General features: G+C 46.9%; 1 protein-coding gene across 2 annotated transcripts; it reads left to right on the forward strand.

Annotated features, from left to right (window-relative positions):
• Positions 1–4: 4 nt before the first annotated feature.
• On the forward strand, positions 5–17,536 carry ATPSCKMT (ATP synthase c subunit lysine N-methyltransferase). Of its 2 annotated transcripts, XM_080804788.1 has the most exons (6): positions 8–37; positions 3,769–4,055; positions 7,860–7,997; positions 9,246–9,296; positions 11,356–11,570; positions 11,676–11,980. In XM_080804788.1, exons 1-6 carry the CDS (start codon positions 22–24, stop codon positions 11,758–11,760), a joined length of 792 nt encoding a protein of 263 aa, XP_080660914.1. In that variant the 5' UTR covers positions 8–21; the 3' UTR covers positions 11,761–11,980. The 2 variants fall into 2 exon arrangements, with proteins under 2 accessions (XP_080660915.1, XP_080660914.1); XM_080804789.1 differs by lacking the exons at positions 11,356–11,570; positions 11,676–11,980 and adding an exon at positions 16,364–17,536 and having other exon boundaries at positions 5–37.
• Positions 17,537–18,434: the final 898 nt, after the last annotated feature.

The raw sequence follows: 18,434 nt of genomic DNA on the forward strand, positions 1-18,434 counted from the left end.
GGACACGCAGGAAGTCTCGCGATGGAGGGAGGAGGCGGTGAGCCGGCTGGGGCGGCGGGCTGCAGGGGTGGCGGCTGCGGGCCCCACGTGGGGCTGGCGGTCTGCAGAGCACCCCCCGGGCCGGGCCGGGCCGGGCGGGAGTGGGAGCCGGGGGTGCACTGGGCGCGGGTCGCTCGCTGGAACCCGCATGCCGCTGCCGGGAGCTGTCCCGAGCGGTGTGGGACGAGCAGCTCGCGGGCCGTGCCCCACGGTGTTCTGAGTTGTGCACCGGGGCCACGCTGGGTGCGAATCCTGCCGCGCGGCCGCTGACTGCTAGCTGGGGCTTCGGGGTGACAACCGCTTCGTGTCTCCGTTCCCTTGCGTGCAAAAAAGGCAGTAGTGACAAGAGCATCTACCCGGCACAGCTCCAGAAAGGGTTCAGGGAGAACAGTGCCTGGCCCTTAGCACGTTCTGTTTAGGCGTTTGTTGAAGAAATTACCATTTTTGCACGAAGAGTAACTCGGGCAACGTGAGACAGCCCGTAGGAAGCAAGTTTGCACAGCCCAGCGCTGAGGTCCCACTCTTGATTCTGTCTTGATAGTACTCTGTCCTCGAAATTTTCCGTTCTGCCCCGTTTGCTTCAGGGTACTGGCCATGACCTAGTACTTTATAGGGTTAGGTTTGGGCATAAAAAGTGATAAAAGTACAGTGACCCTGGAACAGTTGCGCTGGTTAGGGGCACCCGTGCGGTCTAAACCTGTAGAGTCAGACCCCATGTGCAGAAAATGCATGTACAAACTTTGGACTCCCCCAAAACTTTGTTGATACGTTGATGGGAAGCCAGTTTCCGTACTTTGTATGTTATACGTTATTACATACTGTATGCTTACTATAAAGTAACCTAGAGAAAAGATGTTATTAAGGTCACAAGAGAAAATGTTTACAATAGTGTGTCCAAAAAAATACATGCTTATGAGGATCTGTGCAGCTTAAACCTGTGTTTTTCAAGGGTCTGCTGTACTAATCCATGGATCCTGACAACACACTAAGTGAAAGTAGCCAGTCACAAAAGAGCACCTGCTATATGATTCCACTCCCGTGAAATTCCAGAAACTCTGTAGAGTCAGAAAGTAGATTAGTGGTTGCTTAGGGCTAAGCTGTGAAGGGGGTGGGGGCGGTGATAGCTAAGGGTTAAGGGGTTTCTTCTTGAGGTGATGAGAATGTTCTAGAATTGACTTTGGTGATGGTTACACATATCTGTGAATATACTAAAAGCCTTTGGAGTGTGTATGTTAAATGGGCACATTGTATGGTATATGAAGCTGTTAAAAATTACGGAGCTCCCCCGCACCTATAGTACTGACGCTAACAGTAACAGCAGCTAACAGTCATCTCTCTCACTTAGAGCATTAGGTGTCTTATATGCATTATTATTTAACTATTCCAATAATCCCATGAGGACACTCTTATTTCTGAATTTTACAGGTGAAGAACCTGAGCCTTGGCCAAAACTTATCTAATGTTACACACTAGTTAAGTTTTGTGACTCCAGAACTTTATGACTCAAACCCTTTTAACCACTGTGCTGTATGATCGGAATACTGACAGGATAATTTTGCAGAGGTCTGGCAGATGGTACTTACTTTTTAAGAAACAATCAAATGCATGACTACTTACTATAGCATGTAAACTCCTCCATATGATGCTGAAAAGTCTAACTGCAAATGTACTTCAAACTCTTGCTTTCTGGTAAACACCATCCCCTTCCTTATCTTAATTTTATCTTATCTCCAGCACCAGCAGGAGACTCTTGTTGTTCTTGTTTCCGAGTTGGCTTTCCTTTGTGAAACCAGTTTTAAACTCACTTTAGGGGACCTCAGGTGTCAAGAGCAAAGCTCCTCTGTGTTTGAGATGCTGGTGGTTGGTCAGTGGCCTTGAGCAGTGACTCTCTGCAGCAGGCCAGCTTTTTGTGTGTCACGTGTTCACCTCTGTACCTCACAAGTTGTAACACGTCACCATATTTCACGGGTATGGTAGGCAGAGACTCCCCCTCACCCCGCCCCCTCCAGGTCCATGTCCCAGTCTCTGGAACCTGTGAATATAGTACACAAGAGAATTTATAAATGGGATGTTGTTAGGGCTTGAGATGGGGAGATTATTCTGGCTTGTCTGGGTGGACCTAGTGTCCTCACAACGATCCCTATAAAGAAAAGGGAGGTGGGGGAGTCAGAGGTATCCCGATAGATGCAGAGGTTGGGGTGACGTGGGGCCACTGGCTAGGGAGTGTGGGTGGCTTCTAGATGCTGGAAAAGGCAACCAAATCCATCCCACCCTAGAGCCTCCAGAAGGAACCCAGTGCTGCCAACGTATTTCAGATATCCGATCTCCTGACCTGTATGATAATAAGTGCGGGTTACTTTAACTCTCTAAGATTTCTCACTGCAGCATTGGGAAACTAATCCAATGGGCCTTTAGAATTGCTTACTAATTCCTGAAACCATGGATGTTAAAGTCTTCAAATGACAAGAATCTGTTGTTCTCTCCCTTTTTACTGTCTTCTGTTTCCTATGATTCCTGTGTTTTGGGCCTTCTCTACTAGGTGGGCGGCTTTGTTCCCTGTAGGGTTCAGCACATACCCAGCGGTGGACACGGTCAGCATGTGCCAAGCCGTGTTCTAAGTGTGTCCTTTGCATCCATTCGCTTAATCTGCAGTGACCCTGTAATCCTCATGTTACAGATGAGAAAAGCAAAGTTCCCAGAGGTGAAGGGTCATACCAGTAGTCAGGTGCAGAGCCCAGATCCTCACTTGGGGGTCATGCTCTTACTTGCTCTGCTGGGCCCCTCTGTAATCAATTTCAAAATCACTTTCAAATCAGTTTCAGTCCTGGGAACTTGAGTTCCTCTTAAGACCTTATTTTAAAGGGTAAAACTCAGGAGGAGTATATTTCAGTTTTCATTCATTTCTGTTTTCAAGTGACTGGATGGAGCTTGCTTTATTCCACACTGGTGGATTGAGATGATTTTATCATTTGTTCTTTTTGGATCTTCTTCAAAAATCTTTCTATTACCATACTTATTTTTTTTTTTTTAGTGAAACCAGATTTTGGTCTCCTATTATTTGACTCTGGTATTAGTGCATCTGGACTGTAGACACCTAACCAAGTTGGGTGTGGAATCTGTGTATCTTATTGGAAATAGGGTGGTAATTAGACATTTTAATACTTATTTGTGAAGTTTTGTTCTAAACTATAAAAATATGGAGTTCATGGTTAACATCTGTATTAATGTGTGTTTTTATTGAATTCATAATATGTCAGAGAGGAATGAATACATTGTTTTCTTTTTGATTTTATTTATTTATGTGAGAGAGAGCGTGTGTGCACACAAGCAAGGGGAGGGGGAGAGGCTGAGCAGGGAGCCTGATGCAGGACTTGAACCCAGGACCCTGAGATCATGACCTGAGCCAAAGACAGCTGTTTAACCCACTGAGCCACCCAGACGCCCGGAATACATTTTTTTCAAAGAATGACTCAAAAAAAAAATTAGTAAGTTGGAAAGAAAAGATTTTAGTTAGTCTCCCATTAGAACTGAATCATTTTCTCTGAAACGCTTCAGTTTAGTTGATGGAATTTAGAACTCATGGAATCCTACCTCTGTAATTTAGATTGTGTTTAGCTAAATCATCCTTTAAACAGTATGAGTTTGTCAGGAAGAATTATAGAAGAAAAAAACTACCTTGGATTTCAGATTTGGTGTGATGTACCTGTTTCCCGCTTGCTTTTCATCTAGGTGCACCCCCAGAAGTCCTTGAAGAAAACAAGTCAGGATGCGTCCCACCTGCAAGTCTCGGAGCCAACGGTTTAAAGAGAAGCAGTTGGGGGTTCTTATTTACCGGGATTGTTGGCGGGACGCTGGTGGCTGTGTATGCCGTGGCCACACCATTTCTAACGCCAGCCCTCCGAAAAATTTGTCTGCCTTTTGTACCTGCAACTACGAAGCAGATTGAAAATGTTGTGAAAATGTTGCATTGCAGAACAGGATCCCTGGTCGACATTGGCAGTGGCGACGGGCGTATAGTGAGTTATGCTAAGACGCTTGAAGGTTTTGAACTAGAGGTTTTAAAATTCCTGCTTTGTTTCTCTCTGTTTTGTCTTGTCTTTTCTTTCTTTCTTTCTTGTATCTAGTTTTTATTTAAATTCTAGTTAGTTAACATAGATTGTAGTATTGGTTTCAGGAGTAGAATTTAGTGATTCATGCCCAGTACTCATCACACGTGCCCTCCATAATCCGCATCACCCATCTAGCCCGTCCCAGCTTCACCTCATTTACGAGGTTTATGCCAAGACCTGCTAAATCGGACAGTTTAGTAAAGTTGTCATTTATTTTGTGTGTTTGGCTGAACTCTCAAACCCTCCAGCATGAACTGGAATTTATTTTTCTCAGATTTAATTTTTCTGAAAGGTGGAAGTGCTCTGTAGATTTGCCAGGTAAAAAGGAGCAATTAATTGGTAATTACGAAATTTTCCAATAAAAACCCCGGGCCAGGAGAGGTGGTGTAATTAGAGGAAACATGGAGCCCTGTAGTTTAACATAGACATTTGCTTCTACACTTACCTTTGTTTATACATTGTAATAATTTCTGTGGGGTAGTGCAGAGTTAAAATGGGAAAGAGCCAGTGCATTAACCCTCACTAACCCAGAGGTCAGACTTTGAGTGATCTCAGCTTCCTGACTCCAGTGGAGAACCTATAAGTAAAGATTCAAGGTCACTGGCCAGCAGGTGTCCCCAGCATGTCCCTCCATGGGCACGGTGGCACCATTCTTAGGACCCCATCCAGGGATGACTCGGAAATTGAGGATAGCAGTAGTCAGGGCTCCTGTTCTGGAAACCTTTGGGTGGAGACCAGCAGGGGCGTGACTCCTTTTACCACCCCCTGGAGCGTGGAGCTTGCCATGCTATCCTGGTGACCCATAAGCATATTTAGAACATAAAAAACTTGTTTGTTTTTAGGAAATCAAGAGGTATATCTGTGAACCAGGAGGAAGTTTTAAAACCCAGTTATGGGGGCGCCTTGGTGGCTCAGTAGGTTAAAGCCTCTGCCTTCGGCTCAGGTCATGATCCCAGGGTACTGGGATTGAGCCCCACATCGGGCTCTCTGCTGGGCGGGGAGCCTGCTCCCCCCCTCCCCCCCGCTCTGCCTACTTGTGATCTCTGTCAAATAAATAAAATCTTAAAAAAAAAAACCAACCCAGTTATGAATGCTTTACCCTTCTGAGTATATCTTTGTGGTTTCCTTTTCTTAAGGGGGTAACACTATAGTTAACGAGGGAAATGACTGTGGGTGGGTGGATAGCTTCTTCGGGACGCTCCCTAGAGGAGTGGTGGGAAGACAGAATGAGCAGAGACCCCCAGGACCAGCCCACTGTCCTCAGCTTACAGAGGCCCGTAACCTTCTGCAGTCGACTGTATTGTGACTCCTTCCCTTTTACTTTTACCTGTTTTCAACTTGGGGTGAACAGTCTTTGAGTACTAAGGAAGTGTGTAAGTAGTTGCAGGTTCTCACTGACAGATCTTTTTTTTTTTTTTTTTTAAGATTTTATTTATTTATTTGACAGAGAGAGATCACAAGTAGGCAGAGAGGCAGGCAGAGAGAGGAGGGGAAGCAGGCTCCCTGCTGAGCAGAGAACCCTATGCGGGACTTGATCCCAGGACCCTGAGATCACGACCTGAGCTGAAGGCAGAGGCTTTAACCCACTGAGCCACCCAGGTGCCCTGAACAGTCTTGAAATACTAAGGAAATGTGTAAGTAATTGCAGGTTCTCATTGACAGGTCATTTTGATCGCAGATTAGAGCTAGTTCACAAAACATTCTCCCAGCTGATTTGTTTTGCCCGCTGCTCTGCTGTCACTGATGGAGAGGGATGCTGGGCTTTCAGGGACTGCTCGTCAGGCCAAGCCAGGGGTTGGCCAATCCAGAAATGCTCTATCCAGAGCAAACCTGACGGTTGTGGTGCTCCAGGTGAAATCTTCAACAAAAACATGAAAACTGAGTTTAAGTCAGCATTGTCTTGTCTACAAAGCTACATAGTTTCAGAGATCTATCTTTAAATGGCATTTTCAACAAAAGAAATGCCTTTTGATTAGACATTTTGTGATTATAGACCTTAAATAGGAAATAGTCCTATCATTGGGGCATGTTAAGTTGCTGTTTTTCTTTTTTTTTTAATTAAATTAATTAAAAAATTCCAAGTTTGTTCTTAAATTCCAGTGTAGTTAACATACAGTGTTATATTAGTTTTAGGTGTATGATACAGTGATTCAACAATTGTTCGCATGACTCTGTGCTCATCGTGATAGCGCACCATTAATCCCCGTCACCCAGTTCACCCACCCCCCTGCCTGTCTCCCCTCTGGGGGCCAGTAGTTTGTTCACTGTATTTAAGAGTTTGGTTTTTTTGTTTGTTTCTATATTTGTTCATTTGTTTTGTTTCTTAAATTCCACATATGAGTGAAATCATAGGATATTTGTCTTTCTCTGACTTATTTCACTTAGTATCGTACCATTCTAGATCCATCCATTTGTTGCAAATGGCAAGATTTCATTCTTTTTATGGCTGAGTAATATTCCATCATATATATGTACATACACCACATCATCTTTTTTTTTTTTTTTTTTTTTTTTTTTTTTTTAAAGATTTTGTTCATTTATTTGACAGAGAGATCACAAGTAGGCAAAGAGGCAGGCAGAGAGAGAGGGGGAAGCAGGCTCCCCACAGAGCAGAGAGCCCGACGTGGGGCTCGATCCCAGGACTCTGAGATCATGACCCGAGCTGAAGGCAGAGGCTTAACCCACTGAGCCACCCAGGCGCCCCCACCACATCATCTTTATCCATTCATCTATCACTGGACACTGGGGCTGCTTCCGTAATTTGGCAATTGTAAATAATGCTGCAGTAAACAAAGAGGTACGTGTATTTTTTCAAATTAGTGTTTTCATGTTCTTTGGGTGGAACCCAGTAGTGGAATTACTGGATCATGTGGCATTTCTATTTTTAATTTTTTTTTTTAATTTATTTGACAGACAGAGATCACAAGTAGGCAGAGAGGCAGGCAGAGAGAGAGAGGAGGAAGCAGGCTCCCCGCAGAGCAGAGAGCCCGATTCGGGACTCGATCCCAGGACCCTGAGATCATGACCTGAGCCAAAGGCAGAGGCTTAACCCACTGAGCCACCCAGGGGCCCTATTTTTAATTTTTTAACCCCCATACTTTTCCACAGTGGCTGCACCAAATTCACATTCCCACGCATAGTACATGCAGGTTCTTTTTTCTCCACGTTGTCACCGACACTTGTTTCTTGTGTATTTGATTTGATCCATCTTCACGAGTGTGAGGTGGTGTCTCATTGTAGTCCTGATTTGCGTTTCCCTGATGGTGAGTGATGTTGAACATCCTTTCATGTGTCTGTTGGCCATTCTTCATGTTTCTTTGGAGAAATGTCTCTCCATGTCTTCTGCCCATTTTTTTTTTTAAAGATTTTATTTATTTATTTGACAGAGATCACAAGTAGTCAGAGAGGCAGGCAGAGAGAGAGGAGGAAGCAGGCTCCCCGCTGAGCAGAGAGCCCGATGCAGGGCTTGATCCCAGGACCCTGGGATCATGACCTGAGCCGAAGGCAGAGGCTTTAACCCACTGAGCCACCCGGGTGCCCCCTTCTGCCCATTTTTAATTGGATTATTTGTTGGTTTTGGTGTTGAGTTGTCTAAATTCTTTACATATTGTGGATACCAACCCCTTATTGTTTGTCATTTGCAGAGATCTTCCATTCAGTAGGTTGATGTCTTTCTTCTTACCTTGAATAAACACTGGCCTCTTTTTGCAGGTGATAGCAGCTGCAAAAGCAGGATTCAGAGCCGTTGGTTATGAATTAAACCCATGGCTGGTTTGGTACTCCAGATACCGCGCTTGGCGAGAAGGGGTGCAGGACTCCGCCAAGTTTTATATTTCAGACCTGTGGAAGGTACGTAAGGCAGAGAACGGTCCGAGGAAATGCCAACCAGAACTTCGTGATTCGCAATTAGGATGATTAAAAACGGAGGATGTATTAAAAGAAAAACAGTTAAGATACAAGTGTATATCTCAGCATCATGAAATGTGAACACTTTTTAAATTGATAGATTTATATGTTAACACTTTCAGAGTAGAAGCTTAAGGTCTTAGACCCGATAGGTCACGTGAATTCCAAGAATTTGCTCAATTAAAAAAGTTCTCCTTTCTATTCATTATAAAATGATGAGATATCTATTTCATTTGGAAATCTTATAAATTATCATCCAGGAATTAACTTGTTAAATGGCCTTCTTGGTAAATGGTAGACCATGTGTGCAAGTGTGTGCGTACACAGAGGCGTGTTTTTGTGTGCGGCTGTATGTGTACATGTGTGTCTACAGAGAGAGTTGAGTGCAAAAGAGAGAATCCCCTGATTACGTTGTCATGGTTCTTTCTAGTCTTCATAATGTATAAGATACTTCAAGTTTATTTGTACTCTTAAAAAAATGTCCTGTAATTTTCCTTTAGAATTGCTCCATGAAATGCTTTTTCTTAAATAAGAATTTCCCATTGTAATGTTGTCATCAGTAGCTTATAAAAATTCACTTGAGTTTTGCTTGCATTGTTTTTTAGACTGTATATGCATAAACGATCTCTCTATAGAGTAGATAAGACTTTTATTGGGTAATAAGAATTTTGACTGGCAAAGCACTTTTCCCCCAGTTTTTCAACTAAAGATCATTTTACTCCATTTTTACTTAGTCTTTTAGAGAAGAGGAGGGGGCCTAGAATCTTAAGATGGCTCAGCGTCACAGACAGGTGCGTGTCCGGCATCACACGTTCCTGCTGAGCCTGTTTGGTGTATGGTGGAGCAGGGTAGGGAGTGTGCATCGGGGCACAGGTGGCCGAGGGCAACCGCACGGCCGCCAGCTGGTCACTGGACGAGTCACTGGTGTTTCGGACGGATGACTCCTGGTAGGCCCTGCCAGGAGCATCCCCGAGGATGACAGCAGTGACTTAGGGAGGTGTTTGGACAGCGGCAGTGGGTCGGATTAACAGAAGTATGAACGTGGGTTCTCCTCGTGAGATCTTACATGTAGCCACTCTCTGTGAACACCTGCTGTTGGACGAAATGGGGAATTGGTCCTTTAGAAACAAACGTTCAGCTTGATGTTGGCCTTTTAAAACTAATTTGCGCATCGCCCCCCCTCTCCTCTAGGTTACTTTCTCGCAGTACTCGAACGTCATTATTTTCGGAGTGCCTCAGATGGTGAGTGTGCGGCCCCCTGCCCCTGGTTGGTTGGCTTTAGGTCTTGAGCAGACTGGCCAGCGCTGACAGGCCACTTCCGTGTGGCCGCTGGCCCACCCGGGGGCCCGGCGGCGGACCCCCAGACTTTCGGGGTGGGGGACGTTGGATTTCACTTCACGGGCTTGACGAAGTGCCTCGGGGCCTTAAAAGTTTAATCGTAGAAGAGTCAGTCATGTCGTTAGAACTTTGGCCTCGGATAAAATTCTCAACGATCTCCCTAAGCCCTAAAAACTCCAATCTGGAAACTACTTTATGAGCTCCCAGTGTCTAATGTGGTTGCAGATTTCCGTGGTTGCTCACCTAACAGCCAGCTGAAGTCACTTGGGAGAGTTAATGGCACGTTCCTCCGAGCTGATCCTTCCTCTGATTTTGTAGGGAGGCCGTTTCCAGGGCCGGCCAGCGGCAGCTAGTTTCGGTTGGCCTCAGCTGACTGATTTGTAGTGAACTTAGATGACATCCTTTACAAAGTGGGAACACCGTGGCATCGCGCTGTAAATGGTTCCAAACTTAGCCTTTGGAAAGATGACTAGGATAGGACACTCTTATTGTAATTGTTGGTTCACAGACCACAGAGAGGAATCCCTTTTGACTTTTCAGGGTCTGTAATTGTCACCATAGTAATCGTGGCAAAATTGGGCGTTTGCTGAAATGCCACAATATGACTGGTATGTATAGTTTGTAATATTAAAAAAAAGGGGAATTTCGCTTTTTTTGTGTTTTTTTTCTCCTTAGTCACAGCTTTTTGTAGAAGATGGCTCAGTGCTTGGGAGAGTTATCCTAACGATCAGGAACTTCAGGACAATGCCACTTCTGTGTTTTTAAAGTTGATTTGGAAGTTCTGTTGTTACATGTGCTTGGAAGTAGCAGGATTCTATATGTTTGGAATTCTCAGTAAGCCTAAAATTAAGACAAAACGTGGGTGTTCACCCTTTGGTTACAGAAGCGCAAAGGGGCGTGATCCCTCGTCATTTTAAAGGAATTGTTTGGGACCCTAGCATTGCCCTGGCCTTTGATGGTTACCTGCTCCTGATGGTGTTTGGGCAGCATTTTGGGGCAAACAGATTTAATTTGAATTGCATTCTTTATGTGAAGGGAGTGGTGATGTTTACTGTGACTTCTGTGCCATCCTGTGAGGCTGGCCGGTGGTGGCCTGAGGTGTGGGCTTACGAGGCCACAGGAGCTCCACACCAGGGGGGGCGGGGCGGGCAGCAGTGGCCTGGGGGGGTGGTCACGTCATTGCCACACAGCCTGTAGGCTCCAGCTCTGTGTGCATCTTACCATGTTTGAGTGTGTAAGTTTTTGGAGCTGTTCACTCGGGACATAAGAGGCCTGTGTTTTTGATGAATGCTTTTGCAGTTACTGTCCATTTTCCTGTACGCAGAGGAAACCTTAAATAGACACCTTGTGGCATCTCACTGTTCCCAAGAAAAAGGGGAGCCGCTGAAAACGGGACAGCCATGTTCTGTGGGATGAGAGGGACTCAGCCAGTGGGCAGTTTCCCACCAGGGGGCAAATTCACAGGACCCGTGGGGACTCGTTCTTGGGTACAGGGCCCTGCTTTTAACCCCCACCGAGCCTTGCCTATGTGGAGGCAGTGGAGGAGGGGAGGGAAAGTGCCAGCTGGGGGGTTCAGGGGGCCAGCTCTGCTCTCCGGAGTCTGGGGAGCCCTGATGGGGCTGTCCCCAAGGAAGCGCACTTCCCTTGTCTGGGCAGTGGTTGGCATGGCGATGTGGCTCGATGGATCCCGTGTGGCACCCCTGTTCCCTGTGGCAGCCGAGTCACACGTAGGCTACGGGGGAGCCCGGAGGATGCTTAGGAAACTGGAGAGGCAGAAGCCTGCTATTACCGGTCCTCACCCTGCTCCCGATAGCACACCGACGGTTCCTACAGGCTCTGTGCTTTTGTGGCTCCCACCCAGCAGGGGTGAGGACTCTCATCTGGGCTTGGCAGATCCCCCGGGGGGCGTGGTAGATAGCCACAGGTAACTCTAGCCCTGCTCCTCTATTCAAATGTGAAACAGGTCGTGTCCTTGGGTGAAACGCACCTGGGACGTCTTAACTGCTTAAAAGCAGCAAGGATAAGGTGTGGTGGCTCTACCAGGCCTGGTGTGGAGTGGCCCCTGCTTCCTTCGGCTCTCTGCATGTCAGCGCTCTGTCCTTCTCTTGGCCCCTGGATCTGCAGTGTGAGTCGTGTTCTTCCCTCTGTCTTCAGTCCCCCCAGCTCTGGCCCTAGTTGGTGAGTACCTCCTGACCACTCACATGTCAGGTGTCCTTTCCTCCAGGAAGTCGTCCCTGATTGCCTTTTGAGACGAACCCCAGTGCCCCCATTTTCTATCCCCAGGCTGCCCGTTCCCTTCTCCGGGGTGAGTTATCACACATCTCTACATGGTGGCCTTGGCAGGTTTGCTGCGGGCACTGCAACGTAAGTTCAAGAGCGAGCTTACCCCCAGCGTGGCCGCACCAGCACAGAGCAGGGACTCAGGAAATACTTGTGACATGAGTGAAACGTACCCAGTAAGAACACTTGCTGGTGGGCTGTTGAATTTCATAACTTCAAGGACTAATTTTAGTTACGAATCAAGGTGTGAACTGATGAGCATAAATGTTATCATCATATTCTGATAAAATTAAATGATTCAGGACGGGATCATGTGTCCTTTGCTCATTCATTCGACAAGTATTTATTCGGTGGCACAAAGTGCCGTTCTCTGATCACTTGGGATCCTTTAGTGAGTGAGCAAGAGGGGCATCCCTGCCCCGAGGTGCCCAGATGCCCGTGGGGAGAGCAGACATTAAAAGAGGTCCCTGTGTAGAGGCGCCAGGCTGGCCCGGTTGGCAGAGCACGCGACTCTTGTCTCAGAGTTGTAAGTTCGAGCTCCGCAGTGGGCATGGAGCTTATTTAAAAAAAAAAGCAAACAAAACTTAAAAATGTCCAACAGGAGGGCTAAGTGCTGTGGGTGGAGTAAAGCAGGAGAAGGAGGGACAGAGACAAGTGTCCCTGGAAAGGTGACACATGGAGGTCTAGGGAACGTGCCGGGCAGAGCCACCCACAGAGGCGCCCAGGGCTGGGTGCCCCTTGGGTTCCGGCAGCAGCAGGGAGGTGGGTGTGGCGGGAGCAGGGAGAGGTGACGTCAGAGAGGAGCTCGGGCCGGGGCGGGAAGGACATTGTGCTGTTGGGATGCGGGAGCCCTGGCGGCTTTGAGCGGAGGAGCGGAGGACCTGCCTGGGGGCAAAGGGTCCCAGGCTGCTGTGTGGACACAGACGTGGGTGGGAGGCAGGTGACAGGTTAGGAGCTCCTGCGGGCGGCCGGGCGGGTGGTGTGATGGGCTCGTGCCAGGGTGCAGAAGCTGATAAAAGCAGGCAGGTTCTGCGTGCATCGGGAAGGTGGAGCCAAGAGGAAGCATTGGCGTGGTCAGTGTGGGGCGGGCGGTCAGTGTGGGGCGGGCGGGCCAGAGGAGCCATTCGCCCAGGAGGTGCAGGCAGATCCCTGAGGGGGAGGATCGGGGAGCCCGAGGTGTGTGTGGAGCTCCGAGGTGGGCAGTGGTGGGTAGAGGGGGGCCTGGGGCTCAGGAGGGAGGGGGCTGGAGATGGGCCTCAGCTTCCAGAAGTTGCTGAAGCCGGGAGTAGCCGAGGTTCCCCCGGGAAGGGGGCAGAGCTGGGCAAGGCCTGAGCTCCGGCCTCTGACACATGAGGGGTGCCCCGTAAAGACTGGAGAGGAGGAGTTGGGCAGGAGGAAGGCCCGGGGGGGGCGGTGTGGGGGTTACCCTAGAAGCCAAGCAAAGCCAGTGTTTGAGGGAGGAGGGAGCTGTGGCTTGGCTCAGGAGCTGCTCATGGGCACGGCTGTTTGGTCTTAACATTGTTGAGCTGGTTTCAACGGACGTTTAAAGTTTTGAAGTTGTAATTAGAATATGATGAGTTCGTGTCGCTTTGAAGCCTCTAATTGTACGAATAATTTTGAATTCCATTAGACAGACATGACACATCACTGCCTCTCTTTGTGCGTGATATCAAAACCCAGGTTCATTGCATATTTATGTGTGATTGACTCAGTTAATTTCTTACTGTTGAAAGAGCTCTTTTCATTTGTAGGTTTATCTTGACTTAGCATATGACAGTCACTGGGAAATAAAAGAAACTGTAAAAGAGAAAATAGTAACGATAACATGAATACGTTTACAATGATCCTTTTGATGAACAAAATTACCGTAAGAAACCCCTCTGATATTTTGGAAAAACACATATTGTCTCATTCTTTGCTTATTTCATTTTTCCCTTGAGGAACAAAACTTTTTTTTTTTTTTTTAAAGAAATCTTTTATTGGCTGTGAAAAGAGTAGAAATATCCCGTCCGTAATGGAATTTATTCTTGGTTATCTTGGTATTAATTGTCATGAAGAATCAGGAGTTTTGGCTCACTCTAGCCAGAGGTCACATGGAGGACTTTCCCGAAGCCACTTTTTAAAGATATGGGTCAGGAATAAAGTCTTTGTAGAAGGACTATTGATTTGTTTGTCTTGATTTATTTGGTTAGTTTTAAAGGGATTCGTTTTTGCTCAGATCTTGGCTTCAAGATACCATTTCCCATTTAGAGGAGCCAGGGATGTCTGAGAGGCGGCAGACCTGAGGGCTGAGGAGGGGGATTGATACAGAAGCCTGGGCATTTTGTGGCGCCCCAGTACGAGGAAGAGTTCAGAATGTTTGTTGGGGGGGCACCTGGGTGGCTCAGTGGGTTAAGCCTCTGCCTTCGGCTCAGGTCATGATCTCAGGGTCCTGGGATCAAGCCCCACATCGGGCTCTCTGCTCAGTGGGGAGCCTGCTTCTCCCTCTCTCTCTGCCTGCTGCTCTGCCTACTTGTGATTCTATCTCTCTCTCTGTCAAATAAATAAAATAAAATCTTTAAAAAAATTAAGAAGATTTAAAAAAAAAAAAAAAAAAGAATGTTTGTTGGGGCGCATCCAGGGGAGAGAGAGGCCAACCTGAGGCAGCTGCCCGGGGCCAGACTGGGACAGGCTGAGCATCGGAAGAAACAAGAATGATAGTAGATTAGAACCCATTGAACAGAACAGGCATCGAGGCGCTCATACATGATGGCAGTAGGCACACAGGTAGAAAGGAGGGAGAGTTCTTCCTCGTAGTAGAATGCCAACTGTCAGTCTAGAAGGAATGACGGAATCAGCAAATTGCCACTTTGCCACCATCTAGTGAAAATTAACGTGGGCCAGAATCATGACGAGGGCTACATCTACTGAGGGACAGTTCAGTGAGAAGCAGGATATTTACATCATCTCGAGCTACTTCCGACACATTATTCGTTATAAGGGGAAATTAGTAACCCCACTGTGGAGATAGCACCTTTCACCCTAACTGGGTGGTGACCGTCACTCTCAAAGCAGAAGGTCCCCATGGGCACTCGACAACAGGGCCCTGAGAAGCTCCCAGCCCCGCTTGTGGGGCATTGCCCAAGATGCATGTCTGAGTCATGGGCCGGAGGTGGGGAGACGACAGGAGAACCCGAGGTGAGGACCACCGGTGGCTCACTGGCCCGTCTTCCTAAAGATGTCGTCAGAGACAAAGGAAGATGGGGGAATTGTTCCAGGTGAAAGTAGACTAAAGAAGCGTGATAGCTAAACGCAGTGTGACCTCGGGGGGAAAGTGTCACAGAGGACATTATCGGGACATTTGGCAAAATAGGAAGGCTATTGCCATTATTACTGGAATATGACCTTAAATTTTCTAAATTTGGTAACTGAGCCGGGGCTGTGTCTTAGGAATATGGAAGTACTGAGGAATCGAGGGGCGTGTTGTATGCAGCCTCTTCGCAAATGGTTTAGGAAAAATATCCATAGAGGATGGGGGCGAATGTGATGAGCTGTTAAAAACCAGTGAGCCCGGGTCAAGACAGACGGGAATCCTTGTTCTAGTCTTGGGACTTTTCTGTAAATATGAAATTCTTTCACAATCGCAGAAGAAGTGGAAAAATAGTCTTAGGAGGTAAAGGTGGTAAGATTGGAAGATCAGTTTTTACTTGGTTGTTAATTTGCTGATGTAATTACAGGGTCAATACTTGTGGCAGGTAGATTGGTAATCAGAGGATACAAAAGTGGCACATCAGAGGGTTTTCCTTTTTATAAGTTGACGATGAAGAAGTTGTGCATTATAGATAAATTTTGAAGAATTATGAAATACTTCATTATATTTCAAGTTAGTAGAATGAGCATATTGTTTCATGGTCTAATTTAGCTGAACCATATTTCACTGAGTCTAGAGGCTGTTAATTTTAGGATGTACCATTGCCATTGAAAAAGAAAAAAAATACTGCCAGTTGTAATTCTTAGACGATGTCAGCTGTATGAGGTATCCTGATTTCCAAGATGTTAAAACATGTGGGAAAATGTGTTAAATAGTTGAGACGGGGTAGATTAAAATGTTAGATGGGCCGATAATTTAAAGCTGTTTTTCATTTTTTAATTTATTTTTAAATAAGGGTATTTTCTTTTATCTCCTGGGGTGGATGGGGCAGAGGGAGAGAGAAAATCTCAAGCGGACTCCCCGCTGAGGGTGGGGTTCAGTCTCATGACCCTGAGATTGTGACCTGAGCTGAAATCTAGTTGGACACTGACTGAGCCACCCATGTGCCCCTGTTGTTAATATGACTTCTGTGTTTTAATGGATCATTTGGTAATGTATTTATGCCCCGAAGGGATCTTATGTGCAGTTAATAATCTTTTTTAAAAGATTTTATTTGAGAGAGAGAGGGAGATTGAAAGAGCACGAGTAGGGGGCAGAGGCAGAGAGTGAGGGAGAAGTAGGCTCCCTGCTGACCAAGGAGCCTGATGCAGGGCTCGATCCCAGGACCCTGATGTCATGACCTGAGCCGAAGGTAGATGCTTCACCAACTGAGCCACCCAGGCGCCCCTACAGTTCCTAATTTTTGCACAGCTACTTTCAGGCACTCAGATCCAAAAGGATCTTTAGGAATCTTTTCCTCTGCCTCACCGCTTACTGAAATAACAGCTGTCGTTCTGCCCAGATGCTGCAGCTGGAGGAGAAACTTGCGCTGGAGCTTAAGGATGACGCCAGAGTCATTGCCTGCCGGTTCCCTTTCCCTCGCTGGACCCCAGACCACGTCACCGGGGAGGGGGTGGACACCGTGTGGGCCTACGACATGAGCACCATGAGAGGCAAGAGGCCCTGAAGACCCGTGCGTTCAGTCGATCCTGGAGATGTAGACGTTATGGAGCGCAATTTTCCGAGTGTTGGTGGTCTTTGATTTTACAGAGACTTCCAGCTGTGTCTTCAGCAAAGAGTGTACTTTTTCTTCAGTATGGAATGAAAAACTATCACTTTCCTTAACTTCTGCCAAACAAACGGAAGTTAGAACAGCAGGTAGATTTAAAGTCCGTTTTCATGGTGTACTTAAAAAAGTGGCCTCCTTCCCTTCCAGGCACTATGAAAACATGGATGAGTGAGTATCGCGTTCATGTGCAGGAACGTGTGAACAGCCCTCCCCATTATAAAAAATAAGATTTAATGCCACAGATGAAAAGAAACACTTTTTAAAGAGGATGTATGTGTTAGCAAATATTTGTAGTTTCCTCTAAGTTGATTCATACTTAAGATTTATGGATTTATGTCTTTCTTTTCTGTACTTCGTGGTAAAACTAATTTTGTAGAGGACGTAGGCCCTCCTATTTTATAACATTTACTAGGAATAATTTGTTCCAAGGCTAGCGGGTTACTGTATTTTATTGAGTCGGAGATGTGTACGTGTGTGTGCACGTGTGTGTGGAGACACACATTTGAACGTTTCTGAAACGGTGCTGTACCTTCCAGTCGATGGTGTTCTGTGTCTGTGACGGGCGGTGTCGTGCGTCGTGATATAGTCGGACATCAGCCGGCGTGGATGGGTCTCTGGTTTGAGGAGATGGGCTCAGAGAAGCTCATGGCAGAGGGGAGTCCTTGGTAGGAACATAATAGTAAAATAAGCGGGTGCAAGCTTGGGGCTCAGCCAGCCCTGGGAGCACATCCCTGCCTGGCCAGCAGCAGGAGGCCCTGGACCGCTGGCTTGCCCTTGTGGAGCCAAAGACCCACAGGGATAATGATACACTGAACAGGGGACATTTTTGGGTAAACTTACGACACAAAGTCTTTGGTCTATAAGTGATGTTTATTATTTTAGATATTAAAGGCAAGCTTATTCACAGAAGTTAGGGGTTATTTCTGCTAGTCACTTCTTGACTTTGTGAAAGCCGTCATTTATGTAATATTTCTCATTTATGAGAAGAGACTTGACTGATTAGATAAAACAGTGAAGGAAAACCTTTGAATGTGGGTAGACAAGCTTCGTGTATCTGATGTTCGTATTAAGCGGTGGTTCGAATAATCCCTGTGCGTCACGGGAAAGAACGGAGCTCCCGATCGCACACAACTATGACCCGAGTACCAAACGGGCTTCGTGGAGGTTTGCGAAAGTGAGACGGCTCGCGTTTTTAACTGAACTAAAACTGACCAGCTTGATAATCGTCATTAGATGAGCAGCGACCCAGCCACTCATTCATTCCTTCAGCAAATATTTACCAAGTGTCTACCATGTAATGAGCTTTTCCGACTCAGCGGTGAATAGACCGGCGAGGCCTCTGATCTTACGGCCTGTGTGTTCTAGAAGAGTGAGAGCGGCAGGTACGGCAGTGAATGTTAGTGTGTGTGACATGCTTGGAAAGAAGTCAGCGGCGTGGCTGTCCCGGGTATGTGTCAGGGTTTTGGCTGCTGCGGTCCATCCCTTCCCAGCGGCCCCCGGTTTCTTTCTGAGGAAGGAATTCTGCCCGATGGTGTGTAGTGTGGTCTGCACCTATCCTCCTTCTCACCGCGATCAGCCCTGTGACCGGCTGGGCGTGCCCGGAGAGGGACCCACCAGAGCTCCCTGCCCGGCCCGTGTTAACGTGCGGAGGCTGGGTTCTGCGGAACCCTGCGTGTATTCCTTAAGTTTCTAGACACGCTCCTGGCCGCCAGCTGGAGGCATCAGGCAGTTCTGCAGAGGCACGTGCAACTTGCTGTTCTTGGTTTCTCCTTTAGGTTCCCAAGAATTAGATGATGGCTGGTCC

The sequence above is a fragment of the Martes martes genome, assembly GCF_963455335.1.
Source record: "Martes martes genome assembly, chromosome: 5".
NCBI classification, from domain to species: domain Eukaryota; kingdom Metazoa; phylum Chordata; class Mammalia; order Carnivora; family Mustelidae; genus Martes; species Martes martes.

What these genes read in the sequence shown, in the direction of transcription:
- ATPSCKMT (XM_080804788.1), top strand. An exon ending in ATATTTCAGACCTGTGGAAG is followed by an intron (nt 7,998 to 9,245) that starts GTACGTAAGGCA and finishes CCTCTCCTCTAG; the next exon opens with GTTACTTTCTCGCAGTACTC. An exon ending in CCCAGCTCTGGCCCTAGTTG is followed by an intron (nt 11,571 to 11,675) that starts GTGAGTACCTCC and finishes TTCTATCCCCAG; the next exon opens with GCTGCCCGTTCCCTTCTCCG.